General features: G+C 38.1%; 1 protein-coding gene across 7 annotated transcripts; it reads left to right on the top strand.

The window, feature by feature from the left end:
- Positions 1–1,625: 1,625 nt before the first annotated feature.
- ubn1 (ubinuclein 1) lies at positions 1,626–12,876 on the top strand. Of its 7 annotated transcripts, none has more exons than XM_027006163.2 (17): positions 1,626–2,453; positions 2,591–2,689; positions 3,299–3,397; positions 3,799–3,939; positions 5,076–5,161; positions 5,403–5,832; positions 6,377–6,447; positions 6,609–6,738; positions 7,492–7,610; positions 7,768–7,884; positions 8,070–8,213; positions 9,131–9,181; positions 9,294–9,330; positions 9,861–10,241; positions 10,650–10,881; positions 11,113–11,214; positions 11,873–12,876. In XM_027006163.2, exons 1-17 carry the CDS (start codon positions 2,217–2,219, stop codon positions 11,923–11,925), a joined length of 2,529 nt encoding a protein of 842 aa, XP_026861964.2. In that variant the 5' UTR covers positions 1,626–2,216; the 3' UTR covers positions 11,926–12,876. The 7 variants fall into 7 exon arrangements, with proteins under 7 accessions (XP_026861964.2, XP_026861961.2, XP_026861960.2 ...); XM_027006160.2 differs by having other exon boundaries at positions 9,675–10,241; positions 11,138–11,214; XM_027006159.2 differs by having other exon boundaries at positions 9,675–10,241.
- The last annotated feature ends 3,942 nt before the right edge of the window (positions 12,877–16,818 follow it).

The raw sequence follows: 16,818 nt of genomic DNA, 5'->3' as shown, positions 1-16,818 counted from the left end.
CTTCCAACAGATGTCTGCAGTCATCTGTCTGGGGTGTTCTGGGTACAAACAATGGTAACTGATCTCTAAGGAAAGGTACTACTGTGCTACTCTGTACTACTCCCACTGGGCCAGTAAATACATCAAGCTATAAGAATTCCTGATTTGCAATCTTTCAAAACCTGTATCAGTTGTGTTTAGGTTTTGACAGGATTGACATTTAATGCCAAATTGCATTGACATAAGCAGTACTGGCAAAAATATTTGAGATCATATCTGAGAGTTATTGCTTTTGATGCGAACGATTCACATGAGTGACAAAGCTGGGATATTTCATTCAACAAACAAATTTTAACAGTCTTGTTTTTCACCAGGCTTGTACAATGTAACAGCACACAGAAACAACTCTGATGCTCTATCATGGTCATGAACCAGGCGTGCACTGGGAACTTGCTGTTAAGACTGATCACATTTGTTGCTATTCTCTTTCTTTCAGTGGACTCTGCTGCCCTCTGTTGATAAGATATGAATCATGCAGCCTTAATGAAAACAAGCCCGAAACAAAGACTTTAAACACCCAAAGCATTTATTCTAAGCTATATACTCTGAATCTGCACTGGACTTTGCCAAACATATTAGCACTTGTTTTTAGTCATTGCTTGTAGTAGAAATTGTGTCCACAGTGTTTGATACTGTATACCCTTGATTATAATATTGAATATGGTAATAATGAGGATGGAAGTTGAAGGATGTAGAGATTGTGGTGAAGTATACAAGGTTTCCAAAGAATCAGAATGTTTTGGACAGAGGTCTTTCATCAGATATGAATGGAAAGTGCTTTTGAAGTTATGAGGTAGATCTTATTATACTAATATAAGAAATAAATAGTATATTAGAAAAAGTAAATATTAAAAAAGAAATAACATTAATTACATGGGGTTCTAAAGTTCCAATATTGTAGATTAGTTCTTGTTCTTTGAGTTTTCTCACTTCATTGCTGCCATAGCAACAAATGGCATGCAATGTCCATTAGCAATAAATATTTTGCCACTGGTAATGACAAATCTTTAAATTTGATTGTGTGGAGGTGTTCAACAAAAACAACCAGCAAGCTTTCTCCTGGTTTCTGCAATGAAAAGTTGATTACATTAACATTTATGGCATTTGGCATCTCTTGCAAGTAATACAGTAGACAACACCTGCAATAATGTGTGAGGAAGAATGCGTGATGATCCCCTTTGTTATAGTTATTTCAGGGGCTTTGTTAATAAATTTACATGTAGCACTGAAAGGATCTATTGTTATCACGCATTCCTCCTCATGCATTACTGCACTTGTCTACTATATTAGGGTCTTCCACAGTATTACTATACTGAAAGGTACTGTGTCAGGTTTGAATTAGGCTATTCGTGTCTGACAGCAAGCTAGGCTACATGAATAAAATGAGACCGCTTGGCAGGCTGTGACATTAGGATTGTATGATAATATATGTGCAATGAAAAATGCAAATAAATAATATAATTGTTTCAGTAGATATTTGTTTTAGGTTATTTACTGCATTATTATGTAGAACAGGGGCGCATTCTGATGACGATATAGCGACCTGCGATACTCCGTCCAATGAAGACGTCCTGATTTGATTTTTGGGGAAGGATGCGGGTACAGCTACTATTGGGGAATTTTGATTTTGCTCTTAGCTGTCGTTTCAAAACCTGTGTGCAGTGCGTTCGCTATAAACGAGTCGACGTTTTTGGTGTCATTTTGCATTTGAAAAAACGGCTGTATTCTCCACGTTGCTGTCTATTTGTGAACTGGCGTAATGATGTTTGTTTCAGATGTATCGTGCTGTCTGTCAGTGAAAAATAAGGCCGTAGGGCACACACAAATAAATTACCAAAAGGTTTCGCAAGACTTATGAAACGATGCCGTGCAAAAGACAGCTAATAATTCGGCGATTCTACGTGGTACAGATAAATTTGATTGTAGAAAACATAGTCATGTGCTGAATGCCATAAGAGCTAGCTGGTGGATTGAGGTCTGATTAATTCTACGTCTTTTTATTTACTAGCTTTGTCTGCCTTTATAGCCTAGCTAATTGCTCTCGGAAAATGCTACAACATGTATGTATTTAACTTCCTTTTTATGGCGGATGAAGTGACATCTTGGCTGTATTTTATTGGCTTTCCAAATAACTTAACTCGGCGCACCTGTGCCTGGAGGACCGAAGACGGGCGCCGATGTGTGCAATGGCTGCACCGCGGAGAATCCAACTGACTACACTTTCAAACGAGGCCACTCTCCTCCATACTATCTGTACCAGCCATGTCCATGAAGAATTTCCCAAACAGGATGTAGTCGCTGCTGAATTACCGCGGACGGAGACTTCAGCTTCAGATAGAATCGAACTGGTCCTTTTCGAGTCTGATGAGCGACGTTGCCCAGAATTTTACTATCCTGAACTTATCAAAGTGAAGGTAAAGCGGCTGAACATTTTCAGTAATCCGTGCCAAAGGTTTTCACGTCTAAAGATCACGCGAAGTTCACTGAAGTAGATTCCAATTAAGCCAAATCAGCTGGAATAATGCACTTCTCTCTTCTTTCCATTTTGAAGGTGACAGCTGAAACCAGGCTCAACGCTTTGGATGAGGCGGTAACGGACAAGGAGAGAGATGAGCTGGAGTACCTGGCTAGAAAGTTTGAGGAGAAATATGTGAGTAACACTATTCCACAAAGAACCTGTATAAAAAAAGCAAAATGCAGAGTCATGAATTTTGTTAGCTGGTTAAACATGGTTTATGTTCAAGTTAGGACATTTGTTGAGCACCAAAGCAATTACAAACAGATGTAACCCTACCACCATATTAAAATGTTGTAGTATGTCTAAGCCACTAGACCCTGGTTGAGGGTAAAGCCTCATCTACAAATATAGATCCTAGCTGCTCTGAATTGGGGAGTTTCAGAAGTAAATTTTAATAAAGTATTTTCACAGTTTCTCTTTAAGGTATGTTGCATTGCACAAGGCCACTTTATTGTTTCCCTAAAGCAGAGTTATTAGTTTGACTCTGCCAGTGAGTAACGAGATTTATAAAGCCTTTCCTTGGTCCTAGGACTTTATATATGATTGGGAACTTTCCATTTGAAACTAAAAATAAGCATCTTAAACCAAGAAAGCCTTTAAAGTCATGAGGTTTCTTTAAGATGAGCTAACATGTTTATAATTGTTTTCACATTTTGTCAGTATGCTTTTTTTAAATTCCATTTTAATATTGCTTAAACTAAAAAAGGGGGAAAACTTTTATTTATTCATTTATTTTTTTAGGGTGAACCTCCTACACGGCGAAAAGACAGATGGCAAGATTTAGTGGATATGGGTTACGGATATGATGAAACCGACTCTTTTATTGACAACTCTGAGGCAGTGAGTCTCAGTCTAGTGTGCTTCTGTTTAACTTTTCTTTCATGAAGCATGTGAACTAATTTGGTACAGGCAATACTATGTTTTCTTTGTGTTTAAAATATTCTCCCCTATTCAGATTTCAATGCAAAATTGTTTGGCTCCCTTTGGTACATGTGGATATGCTAAGTACTGGTTCCTGTTTATGGGTACATGCTGAAAACTTTGTCTATTGACCATACTTTCAAGTCTTTTTTAAAAGTTTTGTCACACACATTCTTTGCAGGCAGCAGATTGCAGCTTATTTTTGTCATGAATAAATAAGAGAACTAACCCTGCGCGATCTCTTATAATGTGAACAGTGTTTCAGAGAGTCCAGTGAATTGCAATAGCTTTTGTTTTTGTGCGCCCATCAATTTCCCAAGTATGACGAGCTGGTTCCAGCCTCCCTTTCAACCAAGTATGGAGGATTTTACATCAATTCTGGAATTCTACATTTTCGCCAGGCTTTTGAGGAAGGTGAAGAAAATGAGATGGATGACTTTGAGAATAACATTAAGTTCAAGGTGTGTAGGCATTCATAGTCCTTTGCTGTATTTAAAATGGCTGGCAAGTGCATTCATTAAGTCACAGATGACTTTAAAAATCCTGGGAAGTTGAGTATGTCCCAAATGCAATAATTGAGCAAGATAAAAATGTATTTTAAATTAATTTAAATGTAATAATGGCTCTCATTTTATACTTTTGAACAGCATTCAAATGTGTTGGCAAAATGTCTATTTTCTGTAAAGATTGCTAAAAGGGCAGTCTGGCTGCTGGAATTGTAGATGGCTTCAAGTGCAAAGATTTAAAATGAACTTCTTTCACATATCTAGCCATTTACCATATGTACTGTGAATACATGCTCCAGTGTCTGATATTTCTACATTTCTCTCAGTATTTGTCAACAACTAAAATTCGAGACATTGGTCTCCCCCCTCCGCTTTTTTTTTGGGGGGGGGGGGGTGTGTATCATGCATAAAACAACCTCACTGATCTCTATAGTATTGGAGAACCTGACACGCTTTGCAGCTACTCACTTGGACTAAACATGGTTCAAGGGGCAATTGTTTAGCCTTAAACCCAGATTACATTATTATTATTATTATTTATTTATTTATTTTTTCCCCCCAAAAAAGATTTAATTTGTGAAGTCCCAGGAAATGGTGTACAATATTGCATTGCAATAAACATGCAGAAAAGTGTGAATAGGAGGAAAAAAACAATTATAGATGTATTATGAAACTGAGCTCTAAAAATCTAAGAACTCTGGAGTCATGGTCCTAATATTCTAATGAGCATCCTTGATTGACATCCCTCTGTCCAAAACTCCCAGCCTTCTATGGCACTTGAGCAGAACTAACCTACACACAATGGGTCAAGAAGACAACTGGTCAACCCTACATGTACAAGTTCCAATTTTGAGAATCATAGTCTATATTTTTTTAGGCTAATTGCAGGTTTAAGCACGAACTCAGTTTTGAAGCTTTAAGCTTTTATTTTTTGCTATGCCTTTGTGTGATTTATGCTTTTTTTTTTTTCTCTCTCTCTCTTATTGCAATGATTAATGTGCTCTGTTTATTTGGGTATCAGTCAGTTTAAACTGCATTTTATGCATGAAATCAAGGGTGTAAACAAGGGTTCTTTTATTTGTTCAACACAGAAACGGAAACTCAAAGAAGGTGAGGGCAGGACGAACAAGAAGAGAAAAGAGGATTTGCAGCCAGAGAATGAAAATTCGAAAAAAAGGTAATTTCAGATATTAAATCATTTATATTTTGAATAAGTTTAGTTTCATTAACTTATTGTTCATGTGATTGTGCAGTCCATTCCGATGTTCACCCAACAAACATAAGCCCAGTTCTGTTTTTCATTTCACATAGCAGCATTTGAGTTTACCAGAGCAGTGCCAGATGTGGGTTCGGCAAGATCTCTTGTTAGTTACTTGGTAAAGTTACTATGCTTTTGAATTTGTACTCTTTTTCTACAGCACACTGCCTGGCATGTCACCAGAAGAAAAGAAAAAGAAAAAGAAAAGCACCAAGCCACAGAGTATTGATGGCATGCTTAGAAAATTTCACAAGGAGAAGCTTCAGCAGCTGCAGATGTTCAATGTGAAGGGCAGTGACGGACTTCCTACTCCGGCTGACTGGGCCTTTGCTATCCCAGAAGAGGCTCCAGAAGATCCGCTCTTGACGCTCATTGGTTCGGCCAGTGCGGATGAGCTCCTCCAAGCGGTGAAGGCTGTGGACCAAGACTTTGACCTTGATGGGCTTTTGACTGAGGAGCACAGCACTGCTCCTCCAGATTTGGAGGAGAACCGAGAAACTCGAGTTGTATTCCAGCCTACCAAGGCATCTGTTTCACTCCCTGAGGGATTACCTCCTATGCTATTGCTATGCATCCAAGAACTTTGTCAGGTATTTTTGGCTCTATTGCAGTAAAGCTGATGGGTTTAAGTTTATATACTCCTTTGGGGGGGGGGGGGGGGGGTGGCGTGGCGGATAGATGTATATTAATATCTTAATGATCACACACACAAAGTTGCACAAATTTGGATTGTGGGTGGTGTAGGCTTTTTTTTTTCTGTTTCAGCTTGAAGGAGATTTGAGTTCACACAGCTCTGAAAATAAATTTTCAAAATGCTTTTCAAATCCATATGCCTTAAATTTCCATCACTGCTAGCTTTTCTATCCCATGCACATCTTTACAGACATGGCAGGCCAGATACAGCCTTTACTTTCTCATCTTAATCATAAACAGCCTTCAACTTCCAACAATCTATGAATTGAAGGCAAACACTGCCAGTTCTTTATTTCTGTAGCTGCCATAATGATGGATTGTTAATAACCTGTGGGGGAGGAGTGCACAACTTTACAAATGTGAAGTCAGAAGGGTTGGATTTGATCAAGGGGTGGGGGCAATTGAGAACTAAGGCATTCTGTCTAAAATTTGCTCCACTAGGTAACCAAAGAAATTGAAGGCGAGAAAAAGTTGGAGGCTCTTGCTCCTGAAATAAACAACGTTCTACTGCAGTAAGTGGGAAAAGTATCTATGTCTCATGCAAGCTATGGACAGTTTGCAGTTCTTTTTCTTTTTTTCATATGTGGCGGTAAGTAAATCTTTACAAGCAATTTTCTTAATATTTAAACTCACTTGTTTCCATTCTTTTTGTTTGTCTATGGGCATATTTTAGTGTGGAAGTTAAGTCCAAAGAATTCCCTGATAAGGTACGTTCTAGAATCTTCTCCTACCTGGCATCACAGCTTTCCTGCAAGAAAACCACTCTTCTTAAGAGGGCTAAGAAACTCCATCTTCTTCACCTGGTCAGTAACCTGCTTTGCCAAAACTTGGAGTGAAAAATCATAAGGCTGCTTAAATTTGTACATACACAGGAAGTTGGGAACCCAACACTGCCAAGAGGGAGAAAATAATAAATAGCAATAATATAAGATGAGATATGTTGGTTGTGCAGAAAGGCCCTGAAATATATTGCTAATGAGTTAATCTAATGAAAGAACACAAGCAAAATAAAACACAAAAATAATTTAAAATGGCTGAAGAGTTCAGATTCTCTGGAGAAGAGCACTTCACTTATGGGATTACATAAACTTGAATGCTCACACACACTTTTAGATCATGCTCTCAGTTGTTTTCAGTGCTTTTTCATGTCTAAATTGTGGACATGAACAGAAGCTATTCCAAAAAAAAAACAACGAATGTTTTATATACTATATGGATATTGAGTGTGTATGCGCACCACAGTCTTATAAAATATTTGGAGGACTTATAACAAGAATGGACAATTTCACTGGATTCTGTGCAGTAAAGTCAGAAGAAAAGCTGTAAGTGCTATACCAAGTCCTCCCTGTATACATAACCATCTATAATTTCTCATGCAAGTTGGGTCATGTGAGATTTCATTCATGAGACCCTAATCTGCTGACCCTATATACACTGCTGAGGAAGACCCCTTATTTCTAGATGTAACTTTATATAATTTATAGTAATGCTGTTTCATGAATGTACTTTATCAAATGTTCTTTACATACTTTTTTTATGGAACTGTCTATTATCAGGATGATCAGCTGAGGGATCTGCTACTAAGACTAGAAGGGGCAGTTGCGCGAACCATGCCAGAGCAGATTGACCGTTTCAATGGCAACTGCCAAGCTCACTCAGAAGCCAGAGCTGCAAAGTATGCAGCCCCAGTGGTGTATAGTGGCCCCTGTATACAGCCCTGGTGGTGTATAGTGCATCTTTCTCATTGACTGCTGTTCCATTCACACAAACATCAAAAATATATGACGGTTGTAATGAATCATTCCAGCCTGAAAAGTATTTATTTTCTTTAGATTGGAGGCTGAAAAAGAGCAGAGGGCAATAGATGGATCAGATGAAGAAGATGATGACAAAAGTGGAAAACGGATCTTTGGGCCTCGCAAGAGGTTCAGATGGACAGAGGAAATCAGGTTATCTACCAATAAATACATGGTTCATGTGTGTGGTTGCATATTAAACTAAATTGGCCAATATTGACAAATAAGTAACTATCTGCAGGTATGCTGGATGGTTGGTTGGTTTTATGGGAAGGGGTGAACTTTTCCTTGTGCAGCTTCTTTGCGCATGCTTGCTTTACAGATTGGTGTGCTTGCAGGGAATTGCTGGGTGAGGTTGTGAGACTGAAGATGAGCAGCTATGAACTTGAAGCCATCACAGGCCCCAGCTTGGAGGAATACCTAAGAACTTTCCTGGAAGCTGAAGTAAAGCCACTGTGGCCCAAAGGATGGATGCAATCCCGGTAATGCTCTGCTCCTTCTATATTTCATGGACTCCCATGAGCCACCTGTGGGTATGTTGTGAACTAAAAAAGCAAGTACAGGTGAACTCCGTATAACTTTCTATAACGTATTGTTTGCTATTGCAATTGATACTTTATATTCTGTAGAACATATTGAAAACCTTCAAGTGAATACAAGGGACATGGAGAGGAAATTTACATCTGAAATGATTTACAAACAAGATGATGATGATTTGATTTATGCAATAGTAACATCCAAACACGTCAGTTTATGAATAGTAGGTTTTGTGCTGTGTTTTTAAAACTGCTTCTTATGAAGATCAAGGAAATGTATAGTTCCATTGTTCTTCTAAGGCAGCCAAAGCAATAGTCTGTAAATTTTGGTGCTTCGAATAGACTTGTACTAGATTATGTAAATTTCAGTCCCTAAACAAGGAGGAATTCATTTGCTAGAACAGTGCTGCTTCTTCCTAGTTCAGTATATGTGTTTTCTGCTATATTATGCACCATGGATTTCTGGCTAATTTTCCATTTTCAACACCTAAAAATGAACTTCACACAACTGTGTGTTAAGTTAAGGAATATTGAAGTATGGAAAATGTTCCTAAGATGAAAGAACCTCAATATGTGGCACTAAATTTTAGGTTCAAGGATATGCTTCATCTTCACTGATGGATGTGATGTTTATCTGATCATTTAAGTGCCATCTCTGAAAGCTCACTCCCTTGGTGACCTCAAAGGGAGAACAAATCACTTGAGGAAGAACCGGTGTAGTTCCATAAGCTACGTATAAACTGTTAAGCACTTATAAAACCAGCTCACCAAAATGAGCAAAGTGCAGTGTTCCAGACTTGATGCTGCATAGTATAACACCAACAGTGCTTCACATCAGCCATATCTCTCGCCCTTGGCCACAGGATCCTGCTCATCGAGAGCCGCAGAGTGCACGGACACATAACAGGTGTAGTGTAAGTACGGTCCTAGATGTTGCATGGTTTTGTGCCATTCAAAATCAGCATGAGTGAAATGATGTAAATTCTGTAGTAATCACAATAGCCCTTCGTTACTATTTTTGTACAGGGCAAGGAAGAAATCCATGATTCCAAAATCCAAAAAGGTAAAAGTTTAGAAATCGGATGCAACACTATCCGTTGACCTTTTTCTAAGTGCATGGGTAGGTTTTGTTTTGTTTTTTTGCATGTGGCTTTGATGGAGAGGCATTGAATGATTGAATGACATTTAAACCTGACCCAAACTATAGTTTATATAGATTTGCCTGGTTACAATTGGATTAGACAGAGACAGCGCTAGGACTTATGGATTACATCTTACAATTGACAGTTAAAAGTATGGCAACCTGTTAGGTATACATACTCTATAGATGAGCCTTATAAAAATATTTGTATATTAAACACATGAATCTATCCTTTCCTTCGGTTTCCACGCTTGATTAATCCATAGGTTGGCTTTTCCTCTGAGAAAACTGGCGTTGTCCAGGCTGTGTCAGCAATGAAGGGGCCACTAGGTGGTGCCACGGCTCAGCGAAAGCGCCTCAGTCTACCCTTGATTGTCCAACAAGCCCCTCAGCATGCCATCTGTAAACCTCCATGTGCACAAACAGTCTATTTTTCTCCTCCACTGCCCAAGCTGAGGGGAGAGGGAGGGAGATCCTCATTAGGTGGGCATCAGGTTTCCATTGAGGGCGAAAAACTTGATGTTGAAGAGGAGCTTGAGGGAACCGGGAAGAATGCAGCCAACCCCCAGGCGGTCTCCATTGCAGAGAGTCTGCTGGCTAGCCCAGGTGAACGATTGGCCACGGACTCTGGAGTCGGTTCGGCTTCGAAGACTGCGTCCAACTGTGGAGGGGCTTCAGCTCCAAGTCAGCTTCCTATGGGGGAGAAGACATCCCAAAAGCTGACGCTGGTATCTCCACCTGCTGCAGCTGAAGGCGACACAACTGCAGTCCAGGGCGTGGCCAGACTGCTCACTACAACCTCGTTTTGCAAAGCTCCAGTTTCCGTGACAGTAGTGAGTGTCTGATTATATATACGTGAAAGGATAGCCATGTTTGTGTGGGACATTGCTGTATAGACATTTATTATGAAAATGGGTAAGGGAACATTTGCCTAGAAAAGGGACAAGCATAACTTCAGAGGATTGTTTCTCTGTAGTTTGGTGGGTTTAAAGTAAAATTCTTGTATTTTGGTGAACGAAATGCAAATTATATAAATGAAAATAAACAAGCTATGTTGGGCCATTTTAGCACTGCTTTGTATTATCCAGAAGTTGACAAGTTGGTTGTACAAGGTGGTCAATATTGCACACGTTTGTAATGAACCACTGCCAGTAGTGTTTTGTTGGTATAAGTGTGTTGCCACAGGCATCTTGTTTGCTTTTTGTGTTTGTTGGATCATTCACATATCTGTGTCTACACAGGCTGCTGTGGAGGGCTCTTGTGGCGATGCGGCCCTCCCCACACCCTCTCTGTCCCTCCAGGCTCCGTCTTACCCCAATGCTCCACAGTCGGGGGCTTTGACGAATGTAGTCCCCCTGCATGCATTGCCCTTCCCTGGGCTAGCTTATGCTGGCAAACCTTGCCACAACCACACCTGCAAAGACATGCTTTCTGGGCCAGCAAATGGTACTTTCCAGTATGGTCTCACACATGGTGAGTTGAGGGTCAGGTGGCTCAGTTGGAGCAGTTGTTGTCTTTTTACATTTAATGATCAGACATTAAGCCCCTCCCCTATCGTTTGAACGTGAAAACATTTTTTTAGTTAATACACGTTACATTTGGTTTTAGTTTAAATATATAAATATAATCTTTGGCCACATTTCTGATGCTGCTGTCCATTTGTCATCTTTTCTCTTCTCTGCCCCACACCCCCAACCCTCTCAGGTATTTACTCTGCCCTGTGTTCTAGTGTCCTGTATCCTCTCTCTGGTCCTGTCTCCTCCTCATCTGCTCTTCATGCTTTGTCTCCTAGGACCCATCCTTTAGGTGACCTTACAGAATCGTAGGCGGTTTTTCACCCTGTGGTTTTGGGTTTTTTTTTTTTTTGTTTGTTTTTTTCCCTGCTGCTTGCTAGTTCCTGCGACATGAATGTGACATATAAATGATACATGAACATGTGCTATTCAGCATGTATTGGGCCTTGTTTGATTGTATTTCTTCAGCAGGATGGGAGATGCCCATACCAGATTGCTTTACTTTTAAATCTGGACAAATTAGTTGGTTTAAACTTGATACATGATTGTCTGTCTGTTCTAACATGGTCCTATTTAAAAAGATATAAGATTTTTCAAAAGTAAGAGTAGATTTGATTTATATTTCTCACAAAAGAAACGCATGCCACACAACACAGCAGACTTTGAATACAGCCTTGTTTTATGAACTCTGTTCTGCTTGTTTACCAGCAAGTTTAATCACTAATACTGTATATTCAATCTTAAATATGAACCAATGTTAAGAGAATTTAGAAATCTTTTAGCAGAATTCACGTGTGTTTGTTTGTGAGTCTGCTTGCGTGTGCATGAGACATGGATGTGCAATTTTATTAACTACAATGACGTCTAACTTTATTGGTGCTAATTACTGATGTGCTTTTTGGTTCATTAGTCAGTCTCTTTTTTTTGTTTGTTTTGTTTTGATTTCACAGGTGGAAATGAGATCCATGCAGAGGGGCCCAATGCACAGAGAAAACTGCACTAATGGCTTACGTCAGAAAGGAGAAACAGATGAACATTTCTTTTCCAATACTATTCCCACAGGGACTTAAAGAGCTGAGTGAAAGTCACCTTAAATGTTAACTACATGTGCTTCTCCTATCCTAGTAAAACAATATTTAATATTTAACTAGTAAAAAATACTACATTGTCAGCAAGCCTCAGTTAGAAAGGCTCCATGATAAAGTAGGTAATTCAGTCTGCATTCAAACGTTTGTGCATTATGACAATGCAAAACAGTGGCAATGTCTCTAATTATAATTAATAATAATAAAAATAAAAGTGGAAGTCCGTTCTTTGCCTTATTGTGAAATCTGCACTTTGAGATGCCAGGGTTTTTTTGTTTGTTTGTTTTTTCTTTGACCTATCTAAGGTATTTGGTGTGAATGTAATGGCTGTTTCTCTTCAGTCCACTGGCCAATTGCATGCAATTATTGGTCAATTCTGATGCAAACTTCCCAAAGATCGTGGAACAGTGGTATGAATTTTGTGCTTGTAGACCCATGTTCTGCAGTGGTCATGGGCTGTGAGTTTTCAATCAGTTGGCATTCCGTTATTTTTACCAACTATGTGATGTGACATGAAGGGGAGTCATTTAAAAATGAACACAAGTAAGCAAATGTGCTTTTTTTTTTTTTTTTTTTTTTTTTTTTTTTTTCTGCATAAGAATTGTTGGATTATATTGAATATAAAGGATTTCTGCATTGTACATCTGAGAAAGGGATTTTTTTTTTCTTTCCCTTGTGAAATTAAAAATGACACTTCCTATATTCTCAGGGATTCTTAATGGTGGAGGGGTAGCGTCACATTAAGTACAAGCTCATAATTATAAGGCTTACAACAAAGCTGTTACAGCAAGATGTGCATCTCATTTGTAAAATGTGACTGAGCTAAACTGATTGATGGTAATGTTTATAAATAAAATATGTGACCATTATGGACAGTGTGATCTTTCTGTAACAAGATGTTACTGCTATGAAGGGTGACAACTAACATTTATCTATTGTCAGTATAAATTACATATTTTACCTATAATTTTCAATGCAGTGGTGAACTCATAGGTCAAAAAACAAAGTTTGAGGATTGTTGCCAAGACAAGGGATCATTTGTACATCCAGTAATGACCACTTCAAAATAACAGTGCTGTTGCAAATTCATTTTGTTTCTACAGCCTACCCATAATGAGAACGGCCCAGTTGTTCAGAAGTAATCTAATTGGCTTTTGTCTATTGAAATAGTTTAAATCTTGGAAATGGGTTGCTCAAAAATGCTTCTTAGCTTGGATAATGTCAAATAATCCAATCTTAGTTTTAATTTGTGTCAAACCTTAAGTATGTGGTGTTCAAAAATATCTTGGTGGGATTGGGGTACCTTTTATATAATCAAAATGGTAAAATTGGTCAAACAATACATTTGTAGTATAGGCTATTTACACTCCTGGGCAAAATTGCATAATAAGCTTTTATCTTTTATCAGCCTATTGTGCTGATTTCTGGCTCTTCAAATAGAAACACTCAGTGACCCCATGTTAACTATTTTACCTGTTCTTTACATAGCTAGTGGCCTACATGGTGATATATAGTCCCAACTGTTACCTGATATTGGATAGCAAAACATCTGGATAATTCTGATCCAGATTCAACTTTTGGATCAACTGGGTGCAGGAAGGGAAGACAAAACTGATCTTATATCAGTACAACTATTACTGTGAAGTGATATATGGTCATAGTCACTGCAAGCCAGCAAGGATTGTGCTGGAATAAACTGAAGTCTTGAGGAAAACCCAATGTACTTATAGAGCCTGGTGAGTAAGTTTTAAGCCCAAAGCATCAAGCTCTCATTCATCTAATTTTATTGACTGGTCATAACCCTTTTCACACATATAATGCACCTCCGCATGTTTGACATTCTAAGGCTAAAGTGACTTTAATATGTATCCTGAGGTTATAATAACATACTTAATTGTTACAGCATGGTCTCCACTAAAACAATGCTTTTTCAACCCAGACCTCAAACACTGACTAGAAGATCCACATTTTTATGTCCCACCTCACACCATTAAGAATACTGAATATTTTGTACAGGTATACCAAATAGGTGGACCGTCTGCTAGTTTCCAATGACTGTCCTTAGAAAACAAAGCACTTACCTGTAATTTTCCTGGGACTCATGAGCTCTACTGGAAAACGTGGAGCTAGTCAATTCAATGCAATTCGATTTAATGCCACTCATACATGTTTGGATGTGTATAGTGTTGTTTGGTTAACCTCCATTGTAGGCATAAAACATTTAGGATACAACATAAAACTTAGACATTGAATGAGTAAAATGACACAGATATAGTTTAAACAAATACAAATACAAGTCAACAAATAAACAAGTGTGCCATAGTTTAGTGGATAAATAGTCTTGCAAGTCACTGGGAATTTGAAGACTTGCAGCATAACGCACATTGTGCTTTTAAAATTTGTCGTTTTCAATCCAATCTGTGGATTGCCAGAAAGTTCTGATTTTTGTTATGTTCCATTTCCTAAAAAAACTTAAGCCTGTCATATCTGTATGTGTGTCTGTGTGTATGTATGTGTTTCCTTTCACTAGGTGTATGTCAGAATCCAGATCCACTGCCAGGTTTCCTCACCCTTTCGGAACTTGACTCCGCTCCATTCCTCTCCAGGTCTACCAGCCCACTGGCCACTCCTATATAAAGGTCCCTCCTGGAGGCAGAAAAGAAGGGAGGCAGAAAAGAAGGGAGGCAGTTAGGCAGTTGTTGGTGTTGGCTATTGCAGAAATTGGTTTTGGCTTATATTTGTAATTGTATAATTTGTGTGTATGACCTCCTGCCTAGGTAGCTGTATATATATATATATATATATATATATATATATATATATATATATATATATATATATATATATATATAGTGTAAATATTGTTTTGTTTTGTACTTTGGTGTTGGATACTGGTGGTAGTGAGTGACTGCCATTTTTGTGTGGGTTTATGCCTCTGATTATGTGTCAGTTAGAATAGTGTATCTTTCTTTTGTTTTTTAGGATTATTTAGAGTCTATTTTCTTTCATTAGTGTTGGTCTGTATTATATACCAATACACCAAAGAGACTACTATTTGTGCTTCTGTTTCTTTTTATTACTCTTTAACTCTTTAACTCTTTTCCATGTTCCATTCCATTAGCCTTTTATAATTCTTTCTCTTTGTTACAACCTAGATGGGATCATAACCGGCCAGATCAGTATTGTGTACACCTAGATGACCTCACAGACGTATGCTTAGAGCTGGAGCAGAGTAAAAATGCACACAGGCTTTGGGACCCTATGGAACTGCTTTGAAAACTCCTGCTTAAACATAGCATACAACTGCTTTATTTTTAAAGTCCTGCATTTTCTTGCATTTCATATTAAAATGCTGTGCTTGGACAAAGAAGTAAGCTATGCCTTTGCACAATAATTTAATCACCATTAAATGAAGTTTTGTTTTGTAATTGATGAAATTTTATCTTATCAAATATCAAGTCAATTTTGTATGTGCATTTTATAAATCCTCCATTATTATCATTTAGAACTCATAATTTTCACATAGTGGGTGGGGGTGCTGGCTTTACACCTAACCCTTGAAACCAAAGCACCACACTCTGAGAAGTCTGTGTAACGTAAGCAAGGTAATCATCCATCCCATAGAAAACAAACCCAGATGAACTGTTTCTGTCTTCTTGATGTTGGTTTACTTGCCATGAAGAAGACATAATTTCCAATACATTAGACCCTCCTTGTTTTAGGTTTTTAAAAAAAAAATTATGGCAATTTACCAGCAACTTAATTATTACTGAAATGGTTAGACAATAATATATTTGAGTATAACAGACTGAATTGGTTTTACTTTTGTAGGAACATGTAGGTGAAGACCATGCACAGTCTTCTGAAAAATGAAAAAAAAAAACACAAAAAAAACAACAAAAAAAATTAATGGTGAACCTTGCAAGGAACATCCAAGCCACTGAAATGCTGCAAATTGCTAATAAGAAAATAATTGTTGTTATTTTTATTTGATTTCTTATGTTTGAACCCTGCAACTTATGTGTGTTGCATTGAAAGATGATTATCTAGATTACATATTACATTTTCTTGAGTCCAATTCAGCTCTGTGGTAATTCTTAAGGGTATAGACTTGTAGTCTTTATTAAGTATGTTCCCTCCCCATCTATTCCTTGTTAATGACCATTGTTAGTCATTACCTGTGCACTTTATCCCATGTTTGGGATATGCTGTCATGACTGAGTTTCTCTTGATGCATTAAATGTTTTTGTTGTTTTTCAGACACTATTCAGACGAAAACTGATTAGCGCTTTTGGAGTACTGTTAGTTTAGTTATGTCATATTGAAAGTCACATATCAAAGTGCTGACTGTTAGACCAGATTTATATCTGATACATAGCTTCTAACTGGCAATATGATGTGTAATTTCCTTTGTAACTCTAATTGTGCAAATAGAGTATCAAGTCTATTGAGCACATTTATCCTCTCCAGTCCACATTTCTTTACATAGGATGTTTTCTACAGGAACCACAGAACTTAAACCTGTAGAACTGCAGAGCGCATTCAGCATACAAACACAATCACACCAGTCCAAAAGAAAAGGAAAAAAACACTGAGGCATTTTTCTCCATAAGGTCACCCTCACACTCCTCTGTGCTGGTGACACGACATCTACTTATCCTAGTCCTCCGATTGGTTGTGAGCAATTCATTACCAAAGTACACAGAGATATCATTTACTAAAGGGAGTTATTAAATGTGCCGCCTTCCCACACAGAACCCTTGCACTCTAAAGGTCACTCAGCCTGTGAAGTCAGTGTAATACAACACAGA

This window comes from Electrophorus electricus, chromosome 16 (genome assembly GCF_013358815.1).
Source record: "Electrophorus electricus isolate fEleEle1 chromosome 16, fEleEle1.pri, whole genome shotgun sequence".
Taxonomy (NCBI): Eukaryota; Metazoa; Chordata; class Actinopteri; order Gymnotiformes; family Gymnotidae; genus Electrophorus; species Electrophorus electricus.
The sequence above is the reverse complement of the archived record's forward strand: the minus strand, read 5'-3'. Positions and strand labels throughout refer to the sequence as shown.